Consider the following 21,101-nt stretch of genomic DNA (forward strand, 5'->3'; position numbering starts at 1 on the left):
GATCACGCATGCTACTTGTCCTGAGATAGTCAGAAGAATAGTCAAGAGGATAGTCAGGTACATTGGGCTCATTGGGTTGCATTTCATCGGGATGACCTCGGATCAGATAAATTTCAAAGTTAGTGGTCGAGATACAAAAGCACTAAATACCCCTCCGCACAAATGAAACAAATGAAAGGCTGCCTTCACCCCCACTTCTCTAATCAATCCTCGCAGAACGAACTACTCCGTAAATTGATTCTTAACTACTCGCACAAGTTCTCAACTAAGGGTCAAATATTTACCTAGGCAGAGGAAGTATATTCAAGGCCTTTAAATTTGAGCAAGATGGCTGAAAATGAAGCATCAGCAAGACCTGGACGTCCCAGCTTAGGCAATAATGTGCGCAGTCGTTCTTACCTTCAAGAACATCAACAATATCGTCCTCCGCAACAAGATGGTCATCACGGTATAGATAGCATAGTCGAAGGTATTCAAGGTAGCGCGATCTCATCTCCTACCAAATCTTTCACTCAATTCAATGGAGTTCCCTCTCCACAACATCCTCCAAAGATTGTCGACAGCGGGCTCAATCATACCTTGTCGCACGCAAACTGTCAGCCCGCGCCAAATACAATCTCCGACCGAATGATCGCAACCCTCATTTACAAAACCAAATCTCCTCGTGTTTCAGTCACCGATTATCCACCCGACCGTTCTCCTTCACCAGCTTCCTCTCCTTCCAGATCATCTGTGACATCTACTTCCCGCGCCATCCCACCAAATCTTGCTCCGGTCCGCACACTCTCCAATTTCCCACTCGAACCTCCTCCACCCGATCCAGAACCGCTCGATCACCTCTACGGAAGCTACATCTCGCAGCTTTGCCTTACATCCTTCCTTCACCTCATTCAATCTCTGCCTAGCCGATCCGGTTCCGATTTCCTCTCTTCCTCCCATCGCTGTCTCGACAACCCCGAACATCCATCCATAGTCGAACTCACATTCTCGCCCATTCCCGATCCTACATATCTTGACCTCCAAGATTTGCGCAAACACGAACTTCTCTATCGCTTTGAGCGCGAATGGAACGTCGATGTGATTCTGCAACATGATACCGTCCTCCGCCGTTATCCACGCCTTGTGGTTTTCGATATGGATTCTACACTTATCGAACAAGAAGTGATTGATTTGATCGCTGCTTCGATCGGTGTCGAAGATGCCGTATCTGCCATTACTGCGCGCGCGATGAATGGCGAATTGGATTTCTCGGCATCGCTTCGTGAACGCGCGAAGTTGCTGAAAGGAGTCGATGCAGATATCTTTACGAAATTGAGAAGTGTTATTACGCCCACCAAAGGTGCTGCGGAACTGATTCGCGCGTTGAAGAGAATGGGTGTTAAAACGGCAGTGTTGTCTGGAGGATTCATCCCTTTGACACAATGGCTCGCGGACCACTTGGGAATCGATTACGCATTTGCGAATACTCTCGAATCGGATCCTAGTACCAACCAACTGACGGGCGAAGTTCTCGGTTCCATTGTCAATGCGGAAAAGAAACGAGATTTGCTACTGGAGATTGCGAAGAAGGAAAATGTGGCGCTGGATCAGGTTGTCGCTATGGGTGATGGCGCGAATGATTTGTTGATGATGGGAGTGGCGGGTTTGGGTGTTGCGTGGAATGCTAAACCCGTGGTGCAGATGGAGGCTCAGGCTAGGTTGAATGGAGAAAGCATGTTGGATCTTTTGCACATCTTTGGATTGACGGCTGAGGAGATTAAGATTTTGATTTCGTAGGGGAAAGGAGGAATAGATAGATAGAGAGGAAGGAAATGTCTCCTCGTTGAACGCAGGTTGGATGGATGGAAGCACTAGACGATTTGATGAAGCTAGCGAGATGAGACGTATGGGAAAGAAGAGGTAGTGGATTTGTATATCCTTCTTTTTCTTCTTTTTTTATTATTTGGAATCGATCAACGAATTGGGCATCGTTTAGCATAAGGGAGCACGAAATACATATATCAATCATATGAGTGATGAATACTAAATTACCAAATCAATTTTTTTTCTTTCTGCTTTTTTTTTTTTTTTTTTTCCTTCTCTGATCCCATGTGTATCAAGGCTTAACGAATTGTGAATGTTCAAATGCGATAGTTCATGCAGGAAATACTGTACTTGTACTGTATGTATGTATGTATGTATGAGGAATCAAGATCCAGATAGAATCCAGTTGGAAAGTTTCATTATTGCTATCATGATGATGATGATGATGATGATGATGATGATGATGATGATGATGATGATGATGATGATGAAGATGAACAATATGCATTATTAGACTATCTATCTATCTATCTATAGCCAACCCCCCAAAACTTATGTAAAACCCAAATCCAATCCTAAACCCAAAACCAAAACCCGAATCAAATTCCAAAAACACTCACTCACTCACTCGACTTACTACCCTACCTAGATACCTACCCGTGATCCGTGATCCGTGATCCAGATACCTAGATACATACATAACCAAAAAAAGAAAAAGAAAGAAAAAACCTAAAAATTAAATCAAATCGCGAGCGAGCGATTAAAAACTATTACATAGTGATGAATATTTACAATTATTCTCTCTCTCTCTCTCTCTCTCTCTCTCTCTCTCTCTCTCTCTCTCTCTCTCTCTCTCTCTCGCTTTCCTCTCCTGTTTCGCTGCTGTGTGGTTGTACTGTTATCTTTCTTTCTTTCTGTATTATCCAAGCTACGACAATTTCCCCTCTCTAGTACCTAATTAATTCTATCATTCAATTTCATTTTTCCTTCTCTTCTCTTCTCTTCTCTTCTCTTCTCCCTCTCCCTTTCCCTTTCCCCCTTCCTCAATCCGCACTCCTCACAAAATCCCAAACTCTCTCTCCCACTCCCTCCTGCTCCTCTCCTCTTCCTCCCTCCTTGCCCTCTCTCCCTTCTCCAACGTCTCCAACTCAGGTAATATCAATTTCTTTAACAGCGTTTCCGTTTCCGACGGCGACGGCGAGGGTAGTGGTTGTGTGAGATACGCTGCTTGAGGGATTTGCGTGGAGAGTCTACCTCTCTCTCCTCTTTCCCACTCTTGCAAATGTCGCGGGGGTTGAGCGTTGGAATTTGAATTTGAGCGGGAGAGCGGGAGGGAGTGTGGAAAAGCAGGGAGCTCGGCGGGGTAGAAGGGAGGAGATTGGTGGGAGGAGTGTGGGGCGGTGGTGAAAGTGAAGGAGTGTTTGGGGTTGGAGGTGGGGTCGACGGCGGAAATGGGCGCGTGTTGGTGCTGGTTTTGATTGTAGGGTGAGGGGCCGAAGACGGGCGCGAGAGATGGGATAGGGTGACTGGTGAGGGGATGGCTGGTGATGGGATGGTTGGTGATGGGGACATTGTGAATGCTGCGAGCGGCGGATGTGGTGATGGGTACATTATGGATGCTACGAGCGGCGGAGGTGGTCATGGGAACATTGTGGATGCTACGCGCTGTGTCGTCTAAAGAGTGGTAGGATGAACCGGTATTAACTCGTTGGAGAGTGGGTGTTGAGAGGGATTGTTCGAATTGCGCGAATTGGGAGTAAGGGTTGTTAGGATTGTGGTTTCCATTAAAGCGAGAATGCTGGTAGGGTGGTGAAGGGGCTCTAGCAAGGGGAGTTGGAATTGTGGGAGTAGATAGAGGACGTTCGCGATCTTCGGGCAGTGGTGGGAATTGGCTGTAGACGTTGTGATTGCTGGTTGAGGAGCCTGAGGGCTGGCTGTGAGGCGAGTCACCGCGCGAGAAGTCAAATGACATGCGTGGATCGCGAGAGTAGTCTAGTGAGGTACGAGGTGGGAAGATAGTGCCAAAAGAACCTTCAGATTGAGACCATGGGTTGTTTGGACTTGATGGCAGCGTACTATTATTGAGGCTTGATCGAGGTATAGCAGTTGGTAGAGAAGACATTGAGGGTGTTACATCTCGGTTGGCAAATTTAAATCCTTTCCAAGTCTGATGATCAATTTCTTGAGGTAAGATTCTCATCTCATGTTTATCCTCTGCTTCTGGTGATAAATCCAAAGGTGGAGTGGGAACAGGATCTAGAGGAACATCTTGAGCTTTCCCTTTGTTCTTCTGCGAGTATGATGACGACGGTAACTGTTCCCGGGGCTGTTCCTCTCGTTGATGGCTGGGAGGTTTCCTTTCCATCCACCAGAGGCCTCTATCACTCTTTTGCTTTGCAAGAGGTGCATTTGAATTCACTTCTCCTTCTTTCTGCTGATCAATGTGTGATGCCTTCTGTGCCTTTGAGTTCGCCTCCTTTGCCTCTTTTGACGGAGCATCATCAATTTTTGGAACAGAGTGTTGTCTGTGATGTCCTTTTTCCAATTTCTCCTTCACTGGAGATTCATCACGGCTTGGGAGTGGCTCCTGATTTGTGCTCTCATTCATCTTCGATTTCTCGTGCCTTTGACCTTTTGCGCTTTTATGGCTCTTGTGACTTTTATGAGACTCCGTTCGCTTAAGTCCCTCGAGCTCTGGGGCTATCAGTTTTCTGATAGCATCGTCGACTGCCGAAAGTGCTCTTTCACCATCTACCAATACTTCTTTGCCATCATGCTTTTGCTCCAAGGCAATAGGAGCATTGGGTTCCATATCACGACCAGAAGATACCTTTGCAGCATCTTTATCATCTCCATCTCGTTTAGGCTTTTCCTTTTCCTCGTCTTTGCGTTTCTTTTCTTTTTGACCTTTCCTTAACTTCCTCAAAGCTTCCATCTCCTCTTCTTCCTCCTCCTTTTTCTTCAATGCCTCGGCTTCCTTCTTGATAGCATCCTCGACCGCTTCGAATGCTTTCTTTGTGCTGCTTTTACCTTTGCCGTGTTTGACTGATTCAGTCCTCCCTACACTCTTTTCATCACTGTCCCAAGGAACTCTGCCAGAACCATCCGAATTCTTTCTCGTCATCTCTGGCTCCTTCTTCAACTCTTCCATTTCGGGAATTATTAATTTCTTGATAGCCTCTTCTACTGCAGCCAGTGCCTTTTTATCCCCAACCTTTTCGTCTCTACGCTTTGATTGTGGACTTCCTACCGAGCCTACTTTCCCGGGAGTCTTTGGTTCCCAATCACCATCTCTTTCAGTTATGTGGGAAAGTCTATTAGGAATATGTTCCACTGGTCGATCTGGCCGTTCTGGGCGTCTTGTGGCTTGATGAGTATCCATCTCCTCTTGCAATTTTTCGTAGGTTTTGAGAGCTTGTAATGTCAATGGACCGACATCTGTTCGTGAAGCGAGTTCAAGACTTTTACGAGGTGGAGTAACTTGTCCTGGCAAAACACGCTCGACGACTTCTTGCGGTATACCCTTCTCCAAAACCTGTAAAGTGAAGGGGTCCACATCTTTGACCTTTGTAGGTTCAGGGCTAGTAGGCTCTAATGTCGTTTCGGCGTTAGGTCTTGGCAGAGCATGCTCGGCCAACTTTTGCTGCATTCCGCGTCTCTCCCAATCTAGCAGAGCCGTAGGCTCCGGCTCTTTCGACTTTATGGGCTCGTGTTTACTCTGAGATCTGTAGGATTTGGGTTCAAGCGTGATTTGATCCGGATCAAGAGCTTTCTCTGGTAACCTGTTTTCCTTCTCTCTGTTGTCTTGGGGGAATGCGACATCTCCATCAATCATACTTTGCCGGGGAAGATTCCAAGGAGCATCATCTCCTGCGTCAAGAAACTCTTGAAGAAAATCTACTGACCCACGATCTCCCCTACCGAATCCATCTTCATCACCGCCACTCAAGGCACTTTCGTATTCCTCGTGGGTCGACTCGTCTATCTCATCACTCGCAACAACGCTATCTGGTGGCGATAGTACTCCGCTAGCAATAGATTTGAATGAAGCAATACTCTTCTCATCTTTGAACTTTTGATGAGACGCATTGGACTTTGGCTTGACTAATCCTGGCGGTGGACGAGTTATCGAAACATCAAAATGTATATCACCATTTTCGTGGTGGATGGGTGATGTCGGGCCAACAGAGTGGTTAGGATGAGTTTCGTGGGCTCGTTTCGTTGAGTTTTCTGGTCTTGCGACGTGAGTACCCTCGAGCTCTTGATATTGTCGCTCATGTAGTAGATCTGGAGGCCCTCTTGCTCTCGAGCCCTCTCGTCCTCTAGGCGTTTGAGACGTCTCAGATTTGACGCCTCCTACCCAAGCAGCTACATCCCCAACCATACGTCCTCTATCATCCTTCTCATCTGTCTCGCCCATAGGAATAACTTGAATTCCACCAATGGTGATTGGTTGACCCTCTCTTAGCAATCTCGTCCTTTCTCTTTCTTCGTGCTCATGCCGACCCAGCTCCTCCCAGGCTCTTCTTGATTCCTCCTTTATAACCTGGCTTTCCTTCTTGACTTCCCTCATATCCCTTTCCATAAGCTCTCTATAAGTATTTCTCTCTTGCAAAAACTCAAGTTCTTTCTTTTGAGCGTCATCACGGGCATCTTGAACTTTTCCTTCAAGTCGAACTTTCTCCTTTTGAAAATGGGTTTCCCAATCTTTCATGGTTTGTTGTTTTTGTTTATGGAGAGCTTGTTCAATTTGTTGAATGAGGGGTAGCGGGGGTGGAATTTGAAGCGTATCGGAATCTGGTCTACCTCGGAATTCCTTTGGTTGCTGCTGTTTCGAGACTTCCACGCCCAACTTTTCAGATATTTGAGATAGAAGATTTCTAGATTCTACAAAGGCCACAAAAGATACCGCTAGATTTTCTGGGAGCATGTCCCAGATTAATACTGGTAAAGAGAGAAGGATGATGGTGGAATGACTCGCAAATACTCCTTCCACCAGGGCAAATTGCGCCAACGCTGGGAATTGCTTAATCCATTTGTGCCAGGCCTCCACATCGACCAGTTGATTTTCTTCTAATGAAATAGATATGAGCACGTGTGGAACCGCTAATTTCCCCTCAGGTGTTAGTCCATGCAAATTTTCAGGAGAGTATATGTCTTCCGCTATTCCTGGAGATAAGGTACCAGCCCAGCTATTGCCTGGAGTTGTGCGTCGGCATATCTCAATGCTTAGAGATTTAGGATCCTCGGAAGCAAGGATGTAAATGGGAGTCTTCTTATTTTCTTGTTTGTGTGGATCGCTATGATGACTATCCTTGAGCTTTTCGTGTTTAAGGACAGAAAGAATTTCACTGTGAAGCATAGCCGCTGAAAACGAGGGCCGGTGCATCCAGTCATCCAAGACGTGAAGAAGGGCATTAGTAAAGGAATGGCGACCTGGACCTGGTGCCCAAGTTTCGAAATCGCTGGCAGCAATCGTTTCGATGACACCAGGTCCATCTGACGGCGCTGCACCTGGAGCAGAACAACAATCTAATAGGTAAAGCACATCCGACTTCGACTCTTCGAAAACGCTTTGAATGGCGGACCAGCGCACGGAAGCATGGGAAATGTCTTGGGTGCAAGACCAGGTAGTTTGTCGAGAGTTGTTAATGACCGCGTGACCTCCATAGTAGATGATGATGAGATTATCTTCCGTTCCGTGCTTTTCTATATAGTTTACAGCCTATTGCATGTTAGGGTGACGTTGAGTAGTAATGAAAGCAGATAACTTGCCTGTAACATGAGCTTGTTATGTGAATGTGTCGACGGGATCGACCAAGTATCGGTAGTGAAGCCGTAACATATCTCGAACATAGAACGCAAAGCATTGAACTCTGGTTGAGCATCTATGTCACTCTCCTCCCACTTTATCAAGACAACTAAAACTTCGGCATAACGTGACCGGCCACGATTGGGAAAAGCCCTCGCAGCAGCCTTCATTGGATTTTAGCATTTTGCATATGTAGTAGATCAGACATGAGGAGATATTGGTGTACGAGTCCAGAAGCAACAAGACATGAAAGGAAAGGACCTGCGTAACAAACAAAAAGGAAACATGGTGGATGGTCCGTGATACGAATATCTTATAGATGGGAAATTTTTTTTTTACCTCTTCGACCCTCACTGCAAAAGTCTCGAGCTCTTTCATGTGATACCTTGCGCGAGAGATATCATGCGTGTTTGTGGAGATTGATGATGGCGGTGAACTAACGTAATGATATTTAATCTGGACAGTAACAATTAGATCAAGTCGGAGTGTATAAAAAAAAAAAATGATGATATAAGAGTGAAGCCTCACCTCGTCACTCAATAACTCTGGCGTGTTCGGTGTTTGTGTATCCTGGGCTGAATCTGACATCTGGTCCATAATGTTTCGAGGGCGTGACTGAGGTGCATCAAGCACATGTACCCCTGTGAAGATATATGTATTCTCACTTTGTATGGTTTCTGTAACAAAAGACAGCGAGTGGATTTAAAGACTGGATGGATGCTCGATTTCGAACTCTAGAGCTGCATTCATCAGGAAGGTAGACAGTTACACGTACGAAGTATGATTGCTCACGGAAATGCATGCCGTGAAAGGCGAAAGAAAAGCAAGAATATGAATGATAGGTTGAATTAAGAAAAGCGCAAGCTAAAAGGCAGAGACAAGAGCATTTGGGGACAAATCGCATACAACACATGCAGAAAAAACATTCCCCTGTCAGCAGTTGACATGTCAACAGGGTTCACAGTGAGCATCAACCAACAAAGCAAATTGAATTGGAACAAGTCGAGCAGGTTGGGTGAGTCGAGCAAGTCCATGACTGGCATGACTGGGGAATACGGTTCGTGGTTGGAACGCCATAGCCTCTTTTGATCGGATTGTTATACCAAATGAACATAACCTCGAATGGAGTGGATATGGATGCATCTTCATAAGTGGGCAGATGTCATTTGTGTGTGTGAGAAGGTCGAGGGGGGAGGGGGGAGGGGGGAAGAAGTGCTCGGGGTCATGTGAAAGGGCCAGAATGTGGCCACACGCTCCCTCCATTTTGATAAGATCGGGTATAGCGATAAAATGGATGGAGTCCTGTGTATGTGTGTGTGGGCATTCGTTGACTCAAAATTGGGCGAACGAGCTCTTCACCGTTCCTTTCGAGAATGCAGATGGGCCAATGATGAGAACGTGTGATTAAGGCGGTGAAGTCTGGTGTGTGCTTGGGATGTGTGCGAGGGTATGGGTATGGGAATGTGTGTGTAGGTATGTACGTGTGTATATACGTATGTATATGTATATGTATATGTATATGTATATGTATATGTGTCTGTGTCTGTCTGTATATACCTATGCACATGTGTGCCTAGCGATGGAATCCAGCAACAAGAAGGTGGTCTCTCGCAATCCATAGATTCCTGGCTCCTGCTTCGAAGCCAGCGGAAGCCTCTTTTGGTCTTCTGAAGCTCTGAGTCTTCTCTTTCCCCACCGACGGTGATAAGGGTGGAAAAGATTTCAATCCGACATCCAGCCAAAGGGCCAACTCCCCACAGAAGAACACCCAACATCATGGATTAATGCTGCTGCTGCGTCCCAAATACCAAGATAGGACTCCATATAATTAAGCTTCCCGTCGGTATAAGAGATGATCTTATACACGGTGCGCACACACGGAATACATCTGCCTAGGGATACATGGAAGATGGACGACACGATGATGATGATGATGATGATGAATAATAATAATAATAATGTTGTGCATGCTCTGCACTGTACATTGCCACACAAAGCGATGGCACTGCATGTCTACGCTGGATTGTATGGCGTGAGCAAGGTTGTAGCATCTGGACGGAGTGCAGAGCCAAAATCTAAATTGTTTCTATGGATCCGACGTGATAATCGGAAATTATTGAGGGATGGATGCCCCAGCCATTTCTTTTCTCTTCTTTCTCTTGCCATCCATCTTTTCTTTTGCTCTGCGGTCTGTTTGTTGTCTCTGCCTGCTGTCTGTCAGCTCGGGCTAGAATTGGGTTCATAGGGTGAGAATGGAAACGGTGCGAGACAAGACAAGACAAGACAAGATACCTGATGCCAGTCAAATGGTAGGGCTATGTACGACGGAAAGTTGAACCGCGGGTGTTGATGGAAGGACTCCACGACCTACGTTGTAGAAGATGTGAAGGAAGTACTTGGATTCTATTGTGTAAGTTCCAGTTCCCGTTCCAGCTCCCGTTCCAGCTCCAGCTCTAGTTCTAGTTCTAGTTCTAGTTCGAGTTCGAGTTCGAGTGCCTAGGTGTAATGATAGAATGTAGAAAGAGTATTATACCTAATTACATCACAGTCACATCTACTACCTCCCGACCGGACTTGCTCACGTGCAATAGAGCAAGCAGGTCGGTATTCCATATCTAGCATACAACCCGGGTTCGTCGATACGATAACGTCGGCGAAGGTATAGAGAGAGAGATACATACATACATACATGTGTACGGAATCGAGCCCTCTCTGAACCTTTGGGCTCTCCGTTCGGTCTATTTTTGAGTGCTCGTCTGATTGATGCTTTTCCCCATGAACCTTACATCTTTGCCGTAGAAAGCTAGGCGTGCTGCATTGCCGTCTAATAATAACAATAATGAGATTGGGCTGCCATTATCCTTCTTGCCTTCTTGCCGCCAGGTATTGGCACCGTCAGTACCGTCCGTACGCACACAAGCACACCCACGCAGGCAATCCTCGGCAAATGGTAGGGTCATCGTCCATCGTCATGCGACTGTATCGACGATATACATGTTACACGTTCATTCAATCTACCATACGTGCCATTGATTGCAATTGATGCCATCGCTCAATCATCCCATCGGTCTTGCATCCAATTCAATTGCCCCATTCGCTCAATCTCTCGTTCACTCCATTTGGACGCTCTTCTATTTCCATCGCCATTGCCATTTCCCCGTCCCAAAGCAACCTTCCCTACATTACCGGCAAATTTCAAACCCTCCATCTCACCTATCAAATATCGCCATTCATCACTCTGACCATCTGCCAAACCCATTTCGACATAGCTTGGGAAAGTCTCATGCCTTACACGTTCTTTTGATTCTGTCTGCACTTGATCTCCTCCACTCACTTGCTTAACCCTTATTCTTGCCTGGTTTGATGTCATAGCAACGGTCTACCAACTACTACTTTCATTCATAAAATCTGTGGCAGCCTTAGTCCTCACCGCCGTTCATTCGCCCAATTTGTTCCATTTCGCCTTTTGCTCCACATGCGCCGCCAACAAATCAAGTTTTAAGCGCCGTCTACTGGATCTCAATAAGAAAGATCGTGTTAGCAATGCCTCACAAAGACCGCGATAACGATCCTGAGGTCGAAAACGAACAAACTTCACCCGAGAAGCTGCGTCACCGATCTTCCAAAAGTGACAAAGATCCAAATCGAAAGCACAAATCAAGATCCAAGGCCATAGATCCTGAAACGGGAGAGCCTGTCAAATCATCTCATCGTCGAAAGAGGGATAAAACAAAGGACGAAAAAAACGAAGGCATGTCGGAGGTGACAACTACGACAATGGCGGATGTTGTTCCTGAGCTCTCGAGGACTTCCTCCACGCCAGGTACATCATCCTACCCAACTTTTAATAAAAACTACAGTAAAGAGGCTGTAAATAGCTATGTGTCAGAGAGGCCTGCAAAATCAAAGACTGGGCCTTACACGCCAGAAGCAACAGATATCGACTCTGAGAAGAATAAATCCAGATCTGCAGAGAACCTAAGGCGAGCAGCTTCTGCAAAAGGCAGACCACCCAGTCCACCAGACACTGAATTTACACACCGACAGAAATCAACATCTTCACGAATGAGCAAGGTGAGGGAGGAGGGTTCTGAAATGTCCTCGAGGCCCAGTTCTCGGAGCTCGGAACATCGAAAGTCATCAAGGAAGGAGAAAGAAGACCGGTCATCCACATCTTCAAAATCTAGGCCATCAAAGACTGGTACACCACCCCTACGGACATCAAGCTCAAGGGCCTCAAGGACCGAAAGGTATGACGAAGACGATGACTCCAATGTCACATCTGTGGCAGGTAAAAGGCAGTCACAACCTACATCTCGCCGACGACCTACCAATATCGATACGGATTCCTCCCCGGCTTCGGCACAGGATTCTTCACCAAAGACCCCCACCCAGACTCCCCAATTTCCTCCATCGGCTGATATGAAATCTACTCCGTCTCCTTATATGCATTTTGATGCATCCTCTGTTAAATCTAGTGTGTATGGCTCTCCACGTCCTCCTCCACCACCCCCTCCCCCGAATTTACCATTAAACATCCCTAGCGTTGATTACCTCCTCCAAAATGGCGGATTGGTTCGTCCGGTTCCCAAGACCTTACTCTCTACCTCCTCCCAGTCGCTCAATTCATCAAGGTCCTCTCCTCCCGCGGAAATCCAGAAGATATTCGGACCATACTTCAACATCCTGGACCAATACGAAACTGTCATCAATAAGAGTGGATCACTCGCAGTTGCTACTGGATATCGCTCCGTTGCAAGGAGACTACTCGACCGCTTGGAAAATGTTTTTGCTAGAGATTTATCATCTGATGGTTGCTTGTGTGTTATGTGTCAGGACTTGGATCTTGATTCTCACGAGGGGAGTAGAGGTCTCTCATGGGGAGAGGTCTTGGAATGGGTTAGTGGTCGACGTGAACTTCCCGAATGGCCTGCCTTTGATTTCTCAGCACTTGGTGCGAAATCAGTCGATGATTTAGCTGGTCTTGGTATATCAGGTCATCACAGGCCTGGATCACCTATTAAGATCGATCCTGATGTAGCTGACGAATTTCGGGAACATTATCTACGACAATCCATTAAAACAAAAGCATCAGTTGACAAATGGCTCTCAAGTTGCCCCGAAACAACATCTGCACCTCCTCAAGAAGTAGATGATGAAACTCTCTCATTTGCTATACTAACTCATCTAAACCACCATGACCGACCTCTCTTCAACGCTTTGCTTAGTGGCTCCACTACATTACAACCCGTTTCACGAGCACCTACTCCATTACGAAAACCACGCTCGGATTTCATGATAAAAACAGTACAGTCTATGCAACGACTGTATAGACTGCCACTTCCTCCACGAGATCCAGAAGTCGCCATATATCTACTCAAGAACCCACATATTCACAATCTTCTCGCAACAATTTCTGGCATCGCACCATCAGAATGGGAGATTTTGATATCTGGCCGATTCGATGGATTCTTATGGTCTGGAGCTGATAATGAAGTCGTTGATGAATTCCCTTCTCGCGGACCCACACCAAATGGTTACCGAGGACCATCACCTGTCATGAGAGGCCCCTCTCGTAATAACACGCCATTCTCACCTCGGTCAGCTAGTTATGGTTCTCGTGGTCCTACTCCATCTCAACAGTACAGGCATCCAGTCTCTAACGATGAGGAGGCTGAAATTGCTGTCTTGGCTGAAATAGAGCGTGAGATATATGTAGGAATGGAGGCACTTGAGGATGCATTCGAAGGGTTACATCGAAAGGCCGAGGCTGTTCGTAAAGCTCTTCGTGAACGTGGTGTCGGATTGACTATGGCAGCAGAGTCAAGACGAACAAGTCGTCCAGAAATCATTGTTGGTACTCCTGGTCCTTACTCGGCAGGTTTGGGACCAGGATACGAGAGACCAAGTTGGGCCGAAGGTGGTAGCGAGTTTATGAGCGAAGCCGATTGGGATGAAGATGAAATGCAAAGTGAATTGGCGCCAGATGATTCTGCAAGTAACATCAGCAGTTCAAGACACAGACGACCAAAACGAAGAAATGAAAGAAGAACACCGGCATTGGTTGAAGAAGATGAAGATGAGGGTTGAAAACCTAGGATATCTTTTCAATCGCGAATACAATATTATGGAAGATATAAAAATGATATGACAGTATGAGATTATGAGGAAACGCCTCTTACAGAGATGGATGAAATGAGATTACGATTTGTTTACGAAATGATATCCTACCTACTGCGAAAGTATAGTGCCAGCCTGAAAAAGTATAGTGCCAGCCTGAAAAAGTACGACAGGAATACGGGGGAGATTTTTTAGCAAGCTATGAGAGCAAGAGCGGTTCTACATCTGGAAATGATATGGACTTTTTTGACGGGATATTTTGTGGTTTATATAAGCAGGGAAGTAGTTTGCAATGCGCAGGTTCCATTTGCATACAATGTGGGACTTGAGATTAAGATACGGAGATGTGAGGAGGTATAGAATAGTACAGCAATGATATCATAACATTCCCTCGTAATACTAGCACGTAATACTTTGTTGGAGAAGTAAAAGAAAAAAAGGTAATCCCATTCGTCGAGCTTGTTTTCTCCATATCTTGTTAGTAGAATCCTCCCGCGCGTAATGATGCGACTAGAGAATTTCCCACCACGGGTCTACTTTTCTGAAGAAAAGCATAGACCTGATAACTTATCTGTTTCTTCTAGCTGCATTGTGGAGGGTTTGGATCGCCCGTCTTCGCTTCTAGATTAGTTACTCAGTACGTAGTACGTACTTTGTCGTTTGGGTTGGCGCTGTTGGACGATGAGAGATGGGTGGGCGAGGCGCTGAGGCTGTTTGGTGAGTGGGTGCGGGAAGTTTGATGTATGTAGAGGAGGAGAGGAGGGGGGTATAGTATTGCTATACTGTTACTGTTACTGTTGTTTGAGGGATTTGGAGAGTTAGGATTTGGGAGTTGGGATTTGGGATTTGGGGTTTGTGGTTTGTGGGTTTTTGGTTGTAGGTTTAGGTTTGGGTTTGGACTTGGATATGGGGATGGAGATGGGGATGGCTTTTGTGGATTTATGGATCATAGGAGAGGTTGTTTGGTTGCCTGTTGGTTTTTGGAGGCTGGATGGAGCTGGATGAATGAATGAATGAACGGAGATGAAGGAACAAATGAAGAATCCATGACAGAAGATCGCCATCATCAACCGAAGAAAGTTGACAGGAATGAGGAATGAACGTTCCATAAATCATCTTGCCAAACGCACGCGGCTTTGGGCTGAGTGACATGACGTGAATGAGAAGGTGATCTGCATCCTGTGTTGGGGAAGTTGGGTTTCCTTATATTTTTGTGAGGGTTCTGGGGGAAATTGCATCTTTCTATCTCTATTTCTATTTCTTTTTCTCTTTCTTTGCGCTACTTCTATTTCTCTCTTTTTATTATCATTTCATCACTCTCCTTTTCATCTCTTGCGGTTTCTGTTTCGGGCTGCGAACTTTGAATTCTGAAATTCGTTCTCTCCTGCATGCATGCGTGCGGTCTGTCATTCCTCCGCACAAGCTTTGGAGTTCCATTCCTCGGGTACTTGTCCATTTCCGGAGTTTCCACAGACGTCAAATCGAAGGCTTTCCTATCGGCTGGAATGCGGATACAGTGGTGAAGGTGAATGGGAATCGTAGCGTGGATTGACTCGCAAGCTTATTCCGTCTTTTCACACCTCGCAGTCTCTTGATATTCGCAGCTCCCCTGTTGCTGTTTCGGACCTGTCAGATATAGATAGGGCAGGGTGTCTGGAACGTTTTGGAGATAGATACCCGCTACTCGAGTCTCTTTTTGGTAGACGCTTAACTTACGTCTTCATCTCTCTCACATTCTCAGTCTCGTCTTCAAGACATCTTTCAATATGGCTCTACGAGTTGCACAAGGTATGTATCCATTCACCAATTTCTACAATCCCAAACATAATTTTCAGCCCCCAACACCCTCTCCACACAATAATCCACCTAACCCTCCATCCCAGTCTGCGGCATCTGGTTCTGGCTCGCCTTCGCCTTCTTCCTCTTCGTCATCTTCCACCAATCTGATCTCGTGCTCCCCACCCCCACCCACACCCCCAACCTCGACTCACCCTCTCCATCCACTCGCACCCCCCTCACCACCCAACAACGCATCTCGCGCTCCGAATCCGCCTGGCGCACCTCCGTCTCGCTCCGCCACGAAATGTCCTCCCACCACCCCAAATATCCACACATCCCATTCTTCCCCGCCCAAAAACTCTCCGACTTTGCCAAAACCCCCTACACGCTCTGGGACTTCTTCCCCGCCACCTGGACCTGTCCGCACGACATCCAGCGCGTGGGGCGTCTGGGCGATGGCGGAAAATGGGTTTGCGGCATGAGTCTCTACGAGAAGCATCACTCTCCATCGCCCTCCACCAGCTCCGCGCAAACCGCACAACCAGCCGATCCCGAACCCGGCATAACCATCTACAGTTTCGGCGTCAACGACGAATCCACCTTCGAAGCCGAGATGCTGACTCGCATCCCCCTGGCCCAAATCTACGCCTACGATTTCTCCGTCACGAAATTCGGCCCGCAGCTCTCCTCATCCCACGCCTCGCGCGCGCACTTCCACAAATACGGATTAGGCGCGAAAGATATCCCCTCGCGAACACCTCCCTTCTACACGCTGCAAACGCTCATGAAGCAGAATAGCCATTCCTACATCGACATACTGAAGATTGATATCGAGGGTTCGGAGTACACGGCGCTGGATTCGTTTATGGATTTCCATGACAAGGAGAGGGGTGGGAGTGGGAAGTTACCGGTGGGTCAGGTGATGATCGAGTTGCATTTGGTGGATGATGAACATGTGCATTTCGAACGCTTTACGAAGTGGTGGGAGCGTTTGGAGGAATTCGGCATGAGACCTACGTGGTTCGAGACGAATTTGTTGGCCGTGACGCTGGGAGAGGGAAAGACGGATCCTAGGTGTGTGGAGTATGTGTGGGTTAATGTAAACGATGAGAGGAGTATTTTGTTGGGAGAGTAAAGTTTGGATCTTGGGGGTGTAAGAATGATCCAAAGATCTATATTTTCTTATTTTCTGGTGTGGGCATCTGTCCCTGATTTGAGATTTGGTTAAGGCGGTTTGTTTTGGACTCTTGGTACATATGGGTATGGAAATAAGTTTGAATGACTGATCAAGACAGCAAGAGATATGTTTATGAATGAGATGTACATTATGGTATAGAATCCATCTATTGAGAAAATGCCTCCTAAAATGCGTGCCTTGACAACATTAAAGAATTGCAAAGCCATTATATTCTATCGAGAAATATTAATGGCATATGGAAAACTATATCCAATCATCTTATATATGATATAACAGTAATGAAAACAACCCCAAAAGTATTTCGTTAATACGATGTATATCTCACAATCAACACACCACCTACCTCACACTTCACAACATTTTCCTCCCCTCATCACTCTCTTTCCTCCTGATCAACCCCTTTAACCTCCCCAGCCCAAACATTCCCGGAAGCACCAAATCAAAGAACCAACTCCCTATCCAATTTCTCACAAACCAAACAATCCACGTTTTATTTCCCCTCCAAAGCGTTCTCTGACCCCCTTTCACAACCGCATCTACCACCCCTTTTGCATATTCCACATTAGGCATTGCCTTTCCACTCTGACTATGTTTTACTCGACTTTGGAATTCATCTTCGATTTCGAGGTAGAGGGATGAAGGGGGGAGTATGCGAGGTGTTCGCGCGATATTGGATTGTACGCCGCCTGTTACAACGACCATTACGCCCACGGAATAGGGAGCGAGTTCAAGTCGGAGAGTGCGGGAATAGGCATGCAGGGCGGCTTTGGATGCGTTGTAGACGCTGCCGAAGACGTAGGGGAGGATCTGGTGGTGGGATGTTAGGATGTTGTTTGAAGTAAAGTGATGGTTTGGGTGGGAGATGGGATGAGAGTATGGGATGGACTTACAGCTGCTACACTTCCAATATTGACAATGAGTCCCTTTCGTTTAATCAACAAAGGGGTAAAAGCCTGGCACATAGCCATGACTCCAAAAACATTCGTCTCAAAACAATGGCGCGCATCGTCCAGATCTACATCCAAAGCAGGCAGCGTGCAATTTCTCCCCCTAAATTCGATGCATTAGTACCACATCCCCAATCGCACCTCCCATAATACACCCCTCCACGATCCCTCCCCAGAAATATGTCCTCACTCACGCATTGTTGACCAACACATCCAATCCCCCAATCTCCCCATTCTCAATCCATCCCTCAATCTCCCTCTTGGCTTCCTCAATGCTCTTCCCGTCCGTAACATCTAGACTCAATGTTTTAATACCCAATTCCGCCAAATCTGTTATTTTAGTCGCCGAACGAGCGCTGGCAATAACGAGGTAGCCGCGAGCATGAAAGTCGAGGGCGAGGGAATGTCCGATTCCGCCCGCAGTGCAACTGCGGGGCTGTTAGTTTAGATATATGGTATGTGGAGAGGAGAGGACGGGAAGAGGTACCCGGTGATTAAGACTGTTTTTTGGGTAGCCATGGTGAGGTAAGTTGTGTTAGTATAGCAAGTATGTTGAAGATGCAATCGCAATGGCGAGTGAACACTGGCTGGCTGATTGCAAAGGTGGGAAGGAATGTAAAGTTAGAGACTGCTCTAGGCAAGGAAAAGCGAGAAGGGTCCGTCTCAGAACGCAAGGAAGGAAGGCAGTCTTCCACAGCGGAAGAGAAATGAAAACATTATACCACCTTGAGCCAAATTGAAATCCTACTGTGAGGCTTGAACTCGTAAATTCTAGTGAAGTTTATCTCGAAGCTTGAAAGTTGTAGTTTGTTGATATGAAATATGAAAGAGGAGGGGTTCGCGCTTTGCTTATAACTTGATGCTTGTGCAGGTACGTACCACCACTGTAGGACCACTGTAGGTTACACGGATAACTGAGACACGAAATCACACATTTCTCAACACTTCGTGATTATCCAACCAAATGTATGTAATATATAAGAAATGACATATTAAAGATCTATAAATTTAAGTTCGGCTTTCAATTCAAAATGGCGGTCTTTTCAATTGATATCTCAATGTGTAAATGGAATATTTGATCATTATAAATGTCCATTATATGGCCTCTAAATACATAAATTGTGTTGCCAATATTTCGCTCATAAACCAAGGCCCAAAATCACTCTCAATATGCAGTTGCCCTGATATCTATACAACGCCAATAACCATGCGATTCATATCCCAAACCTGAATGCATCAACCATAACTAAACTAAAAAAGGGTATTTTTCTTCCTAGGACTCTCATCGTCCTTAATCAAGCATTTATTTTCGAGCCACCTCGCAAACTTCGTAGACGGGACATCAACCGCCCTCCAAAACACATCTGCTGTCCATAATATAATTGGTCCATAAACTAGCAATCCGGCCGCCCAAAAAGCATGTCTACCTATAAAAGAATCTTTTCCGATCGTATTATCGAACAAAGGTCCAAAACGAGGTTCGAGGATCGTAAGGCAGAGATTGTGTGTCAAATATAGAGCATATGATATATTGCCTAGATATTGAGGAACCGGTAGATTGAAGAGAGATTGTAAGCTAGTGAGTTGTGTGCATGCAAGTACGATTTGAAAGGCTGCGAGGCAGAACCAAACTCTTTGCCCACTATATGGTTCCGGAGTGTGCGCATTGAGGGTTGAGAGGAACGGAATTTCGTCGACATGCTCGTTTGTCCAAGATGAAATATAGAGACCACATATAACGTTAAGAATCCAGAATATCTTCACCAAAATGCTTTTATTGGTTGCCGTACTGATGCTCGAAGTCTCGGATGCTGTATCAATGGGTTGTTTGCTAAATCCATCGCCAAATTCGGTAGTAGGAAGGATAGGGGAGGATTCGGCAGAGTTGGATGGCGTCGAGCTATATGATTGGAGGAGTGTAACTTCGGCAATGAACATTCCGCCTAGAAATTCAACTGCGTGTAATTGTGCACTCCAGAAGCAGAAAGACATAATGCATGCTAAAATGAGAAGCCGCATATTTACACGAGCGTGAGAAAGGCCAAGTATAACAATAAATAGAAGCATCGACTGTGCGAATTCCACAGGGATTGTCCAAAGTGCTGGATTATAACGTGGTAGAGGCGATGCAGGGTCGTCCCACCTCCAGGATGATTGCAAAAGCTGCCAACAAGTTTCGTACCAACTCCCAATCTGAGCGCTGAGTGACCATAGGGGGAATCCGTATCGAGCTTCGGAGAGCTCATAATATACCGCCATAGACATTATAAGAAGTGTTATAACAGATGGCAAGAAGAGACGGACTGCGCGGCGAAAGACAGACGAAGATAATGTAGATGCAAGTGCCGAGTATTGTTGAGAGTGTATTTGCTTGAGAGGTTTGTAGGTGAGGACGAATCCAGAAATGATGAAGAATATATGAACCATTGGTCTGGCAGAATATAGTACTCGAACAAATGGGAGTTGAATAGGTGATGACGGGGCACCATCTTCGTAAAGTCCATACGGCTCAGTCCACCACCCAATATTCTCCTCGGTATAATGCCCCATGAATACAATAAAAGAAGCCACTCCTCGGAGGCCATCGAGATATGAAGTGGGATGCAACTTTTGCGTCTTTGGCGAACTAGGTCGTATTGTTCTTCTCTGTAAGAAACTGGGTATACATCCATATGCGAGCTTTTGAAGTAGGCGTTTCCCGGAACTCAAGACGACCGTGTAGTCAGAATTCTGCTGCGAATCTGGTTCCATTATTGCCCATAGCATTTGGGGTTTATACCCCTTAGCCACCATCATGAGGAACAGAGTTAAGTCTCGACAATACCTGATTGTGCTGTAGAGGTAAGAGTCGTGGTGCTTTCTATGAATAGAAAGATGTTTGACTCTCTCACAAAGATCGAACGGTTCTGCGTGCAGTCTGGTATTTCTGCAATGCCATGTAAATATGTTGAAGAAGCTTGGCTAGGATATCTAATCAAAAACAAAGATCTGGTAGTGAAAATAAGAGAGATTGGGGTAGGGGAAAGACATGAAGGAAATATTCGCTCGGCAAGAGCAAGTACTCATTCCTCAAACCATACAGCCCTCAAGCATTTGACTCGGTCCACAGTCATAACCAGAGAACAAGCCTCTTTCGGACGGGATCGACTAATTTGCGGGGGCGTCGATGGTGAATTTAAAGTTGTATTTTTGCTCTCAAGCTCCGATTTGTCTTGAATTGTAACCCCGACCTTTACCCCTTTAGCTTTAGTTTCATATTATAGCATTTCCTACTCGCTACCGTCCACTGTTACAACAAGAGTGATGCTTGAAGTGATTTGGTTGTTGATACTGGATAGGATGATGTGATATTTCTATACCGGACATAGCACGTCGATCAGTCACGCTTGTGGTTTGTCGATGAAACGATCAATTTGTTTCGACTTGACTTTCCAGGAAATAT

General features: G+C 46.0%; 6 protein-coding genes across 7 annotated transcripts; 3 read left to right on the plus strand and 3 right to left on the minus strand.

The window, feature by feature from the left end:
* The first annotated feature begins 99 nt into the window (after positions 1-99).
* Positions 100-2,037, plus strand: Bcser2. The gene has a single exon (XM_001548949.2). The coding sequence runs from the start codon at positions 328-330 to the stop codon at positions 1,774-1,776; it is 1,449 nt and encodes a 482-aa protein (XP_001548999.1). The 5' UTR covers positions 100-327; the 3' UTR covers positions 1,777-2,037.
* A 260-nt stretch (positions 2,038-2,297) lies between these two features.
* On the minus strand, positions 2,298-8,800 carry BCIN_01g04270 (hypothetical protein). The gene is made up of 4 exons (XM_024690450.1): positions 8,144-8,800; positions 7,955-8,071; positions 7,579-7,779; positions 2,298-7,528 (listed from the first exon to the last, which is right to left on the minus strand). Exons 1-4 carry the CDS (start codon positions 8,210-8,212, stop codon positions 2,861-2,863), a joined length of 5,055 nt encoding a protein of 1,684 aa, XP_024546219.1. The 5' UTR covers positions 8,213-8,800; the 3' UTR covers positions 2,298-2,860.
* A 2,055-nt stretch (positions 8,801-10,855) lies between these two features.
* BCIN_01g04280 (hypothetical protein) lies at positions 10,856-14,140 on the plus strand. Of its 2 annotated transcripts, XM_024690451.1 has the most exons (2): positions 10,856-12,096; positions 12,160-14,140. In XM_024690451.1, exons 1-2 carry the CDS (start codon positions 11,159-11,161, stop codon positions 13,703-13,705), a joined length of 2,484 nt encoding a protein of 827 aa, XP_024546220.1. In that variant the 5' UTR covers positions 10,856-11,158; the 3' UTR covers positions 13,706-14,140. The 2 variants fall into 2 exon arrangements, with proteins under 2 accessions (XP_024546220.1, XP_001549003.2); XM_001548953.2 differs by having other exon boundaries at positions 10,856-14,140.
* Positions 14,141-15,433: 1,293 nt separating this feature from the next.
* Positions 15,434-16,803, plus strand: BCIN_01g04290 (hypothetical protein). The gene is made up of 2 exons (XM_024690452.1): positions 15,434-15,523; positions 15,619-16,803. The coding sequence occupies exons 1-2, from the start codon at positions 15,502-15,504 to the stop codon at positions 16,647-16,649; spliced, it is 1,053 nt and encodes a 350-aa protein (XP_024546221.1). The 5' UTR covers positions 15,434-15,501; the 3' UTR covers positions 16,650-16,803.
* A 25-nt stretch (positions 16,804-16,828) lies between these two features.
* Positions 16,829-18,452, minus strand: BCIN_01g04300 (hypothetical protein). The gene is made up of 4 exons (XM_001548955.2): positions 18,147-18,452; positions 17,854-18,087; positions 17,603-17,762; positions 16,829-17,519 (listed from the first exon to the last, which is right to left on the minus strand). The coding sequence occupies exons 1-4, from the start codon at positions 18,176-18,178 to the stop codon at positions 17,064-17,066; spliced, it is 882 nt and encodes a 293-aa protein (XP_001549005.2). The 5' UTR covers positions 18,179-18,452; the 3' UTR covers positions 16,829-17,063.
* A 239-nt stretch (positions 18,453-18,691) lies between these two features.
* BCIN_01g04310 (hypothetical protein) lies at positions 18,692-20,794 on the minus strand. Its single transcript, XM_001548956.2, has one exon. It carries the CDS (start codon positions 20,453-20,455, stop codon positions 18,911-18,913), a length of 1,545 nt encoding a protein of 514 aa, XP_001549006.2. The 5' UTR covers positions 20,456-20,794; the 3' UTR covers positions 18,692-18,910.
* Between the last annotated feature and the right edge of the window lie 307 nt (positions 20,795-21,101).

This window comes from Botrytis cinerea, chromosome 1 (genome assembly GCF_000143535.2).
Source record: "Botrytis cinerea B05.10 chromosome 1, complete sequence".
In the NCBI taxonomy this organism is placed as follows: domain Eukaryota; kingdom Fungi; phylum Ascomycota; class Leotiomycetes; order Helotiales; family Sclerotiniaceae; genus Botrytis; species Botrytis cinerea.

Excerpts from the sequence above, each read along its gene's own strand:
- Bcser2 (XM_001548949.2), top strand. The coding sequence starts at position 328 with ATGGCTGAAAATGAAGCATCAGCAAGACCTGGACGTCCCAGCTTAGGC.
- BCIN_01g04270 (XM_024690450.1), bottom strand. The coding sequence starts at position 8,212 with ATGGACCAGATGTCAGATTCAGCCCAGGATACACAAACACCGAACACG. Across the intron at positions 8,072-8,143 it reads CAGAGTTATTGAGTGACGAG|ATTAAATATCATTACGTTAG; the intron begins GTGAGGCTTCAC and ends GTTACTGTCCAG. Across the intron at positions 7,529-7,578 it reads ATAACAAGCTCATGTTACAG|GCTGTAAACTATATAGAAAA; the intron begins GCAAGTTATCTG and ends AACATGCAATAG.
- BCIN_01g04280 (XM_001548953.2), top strand. The coding sequence starts at position 11,159 with ATGCCTCACAAAGACCGCGATAACGATCCTGAGGTCGAAAACGAACAA.
- BCIN_01g04290 (XM_024690452.1), top strand. The coding sequence starts at position 15,502 with ATGGCTCTACGAGTTGCACAAG. Across the intron at positions 15,524-15,618 it reads GGCTCTACGAGTTGCACAAG|TCTGCGGCATCTGGTTCTGG; the intron begins GTATGTATCCAT and ends CCTCCATCCCAG.
- BCIN_01g04300 (XM_001548955.2), bottom strand. The coding sequence starts at position 18,178 with ATGGCTACCCAAAAAACAGTCTTAATCACCGG. Across the intron at positions 18,088-18,146 it reads AAAACAGTCTTAATCACCGG|TTGCACTGCGGGCGGAATCG; the intron begins GTACCTCTTCCC and ends ACAGCCCCGCAG. Across the intron at positions 17,520-17,602 it reads ATATTGGAAGTGTAGCAGCT|ATCCTCCCCTACGTCTTCGG; the intron begins GTAAGTCCATCC and ends TCCCACCACCAG.
- BCIN_01g04310 (XM_001548956.2), bottom strand. The coding sequence starts at position 20,455 with ATGATGGTGGCTAAGGGGTATAAACCCCAAATGCTATGGGCAATAATG.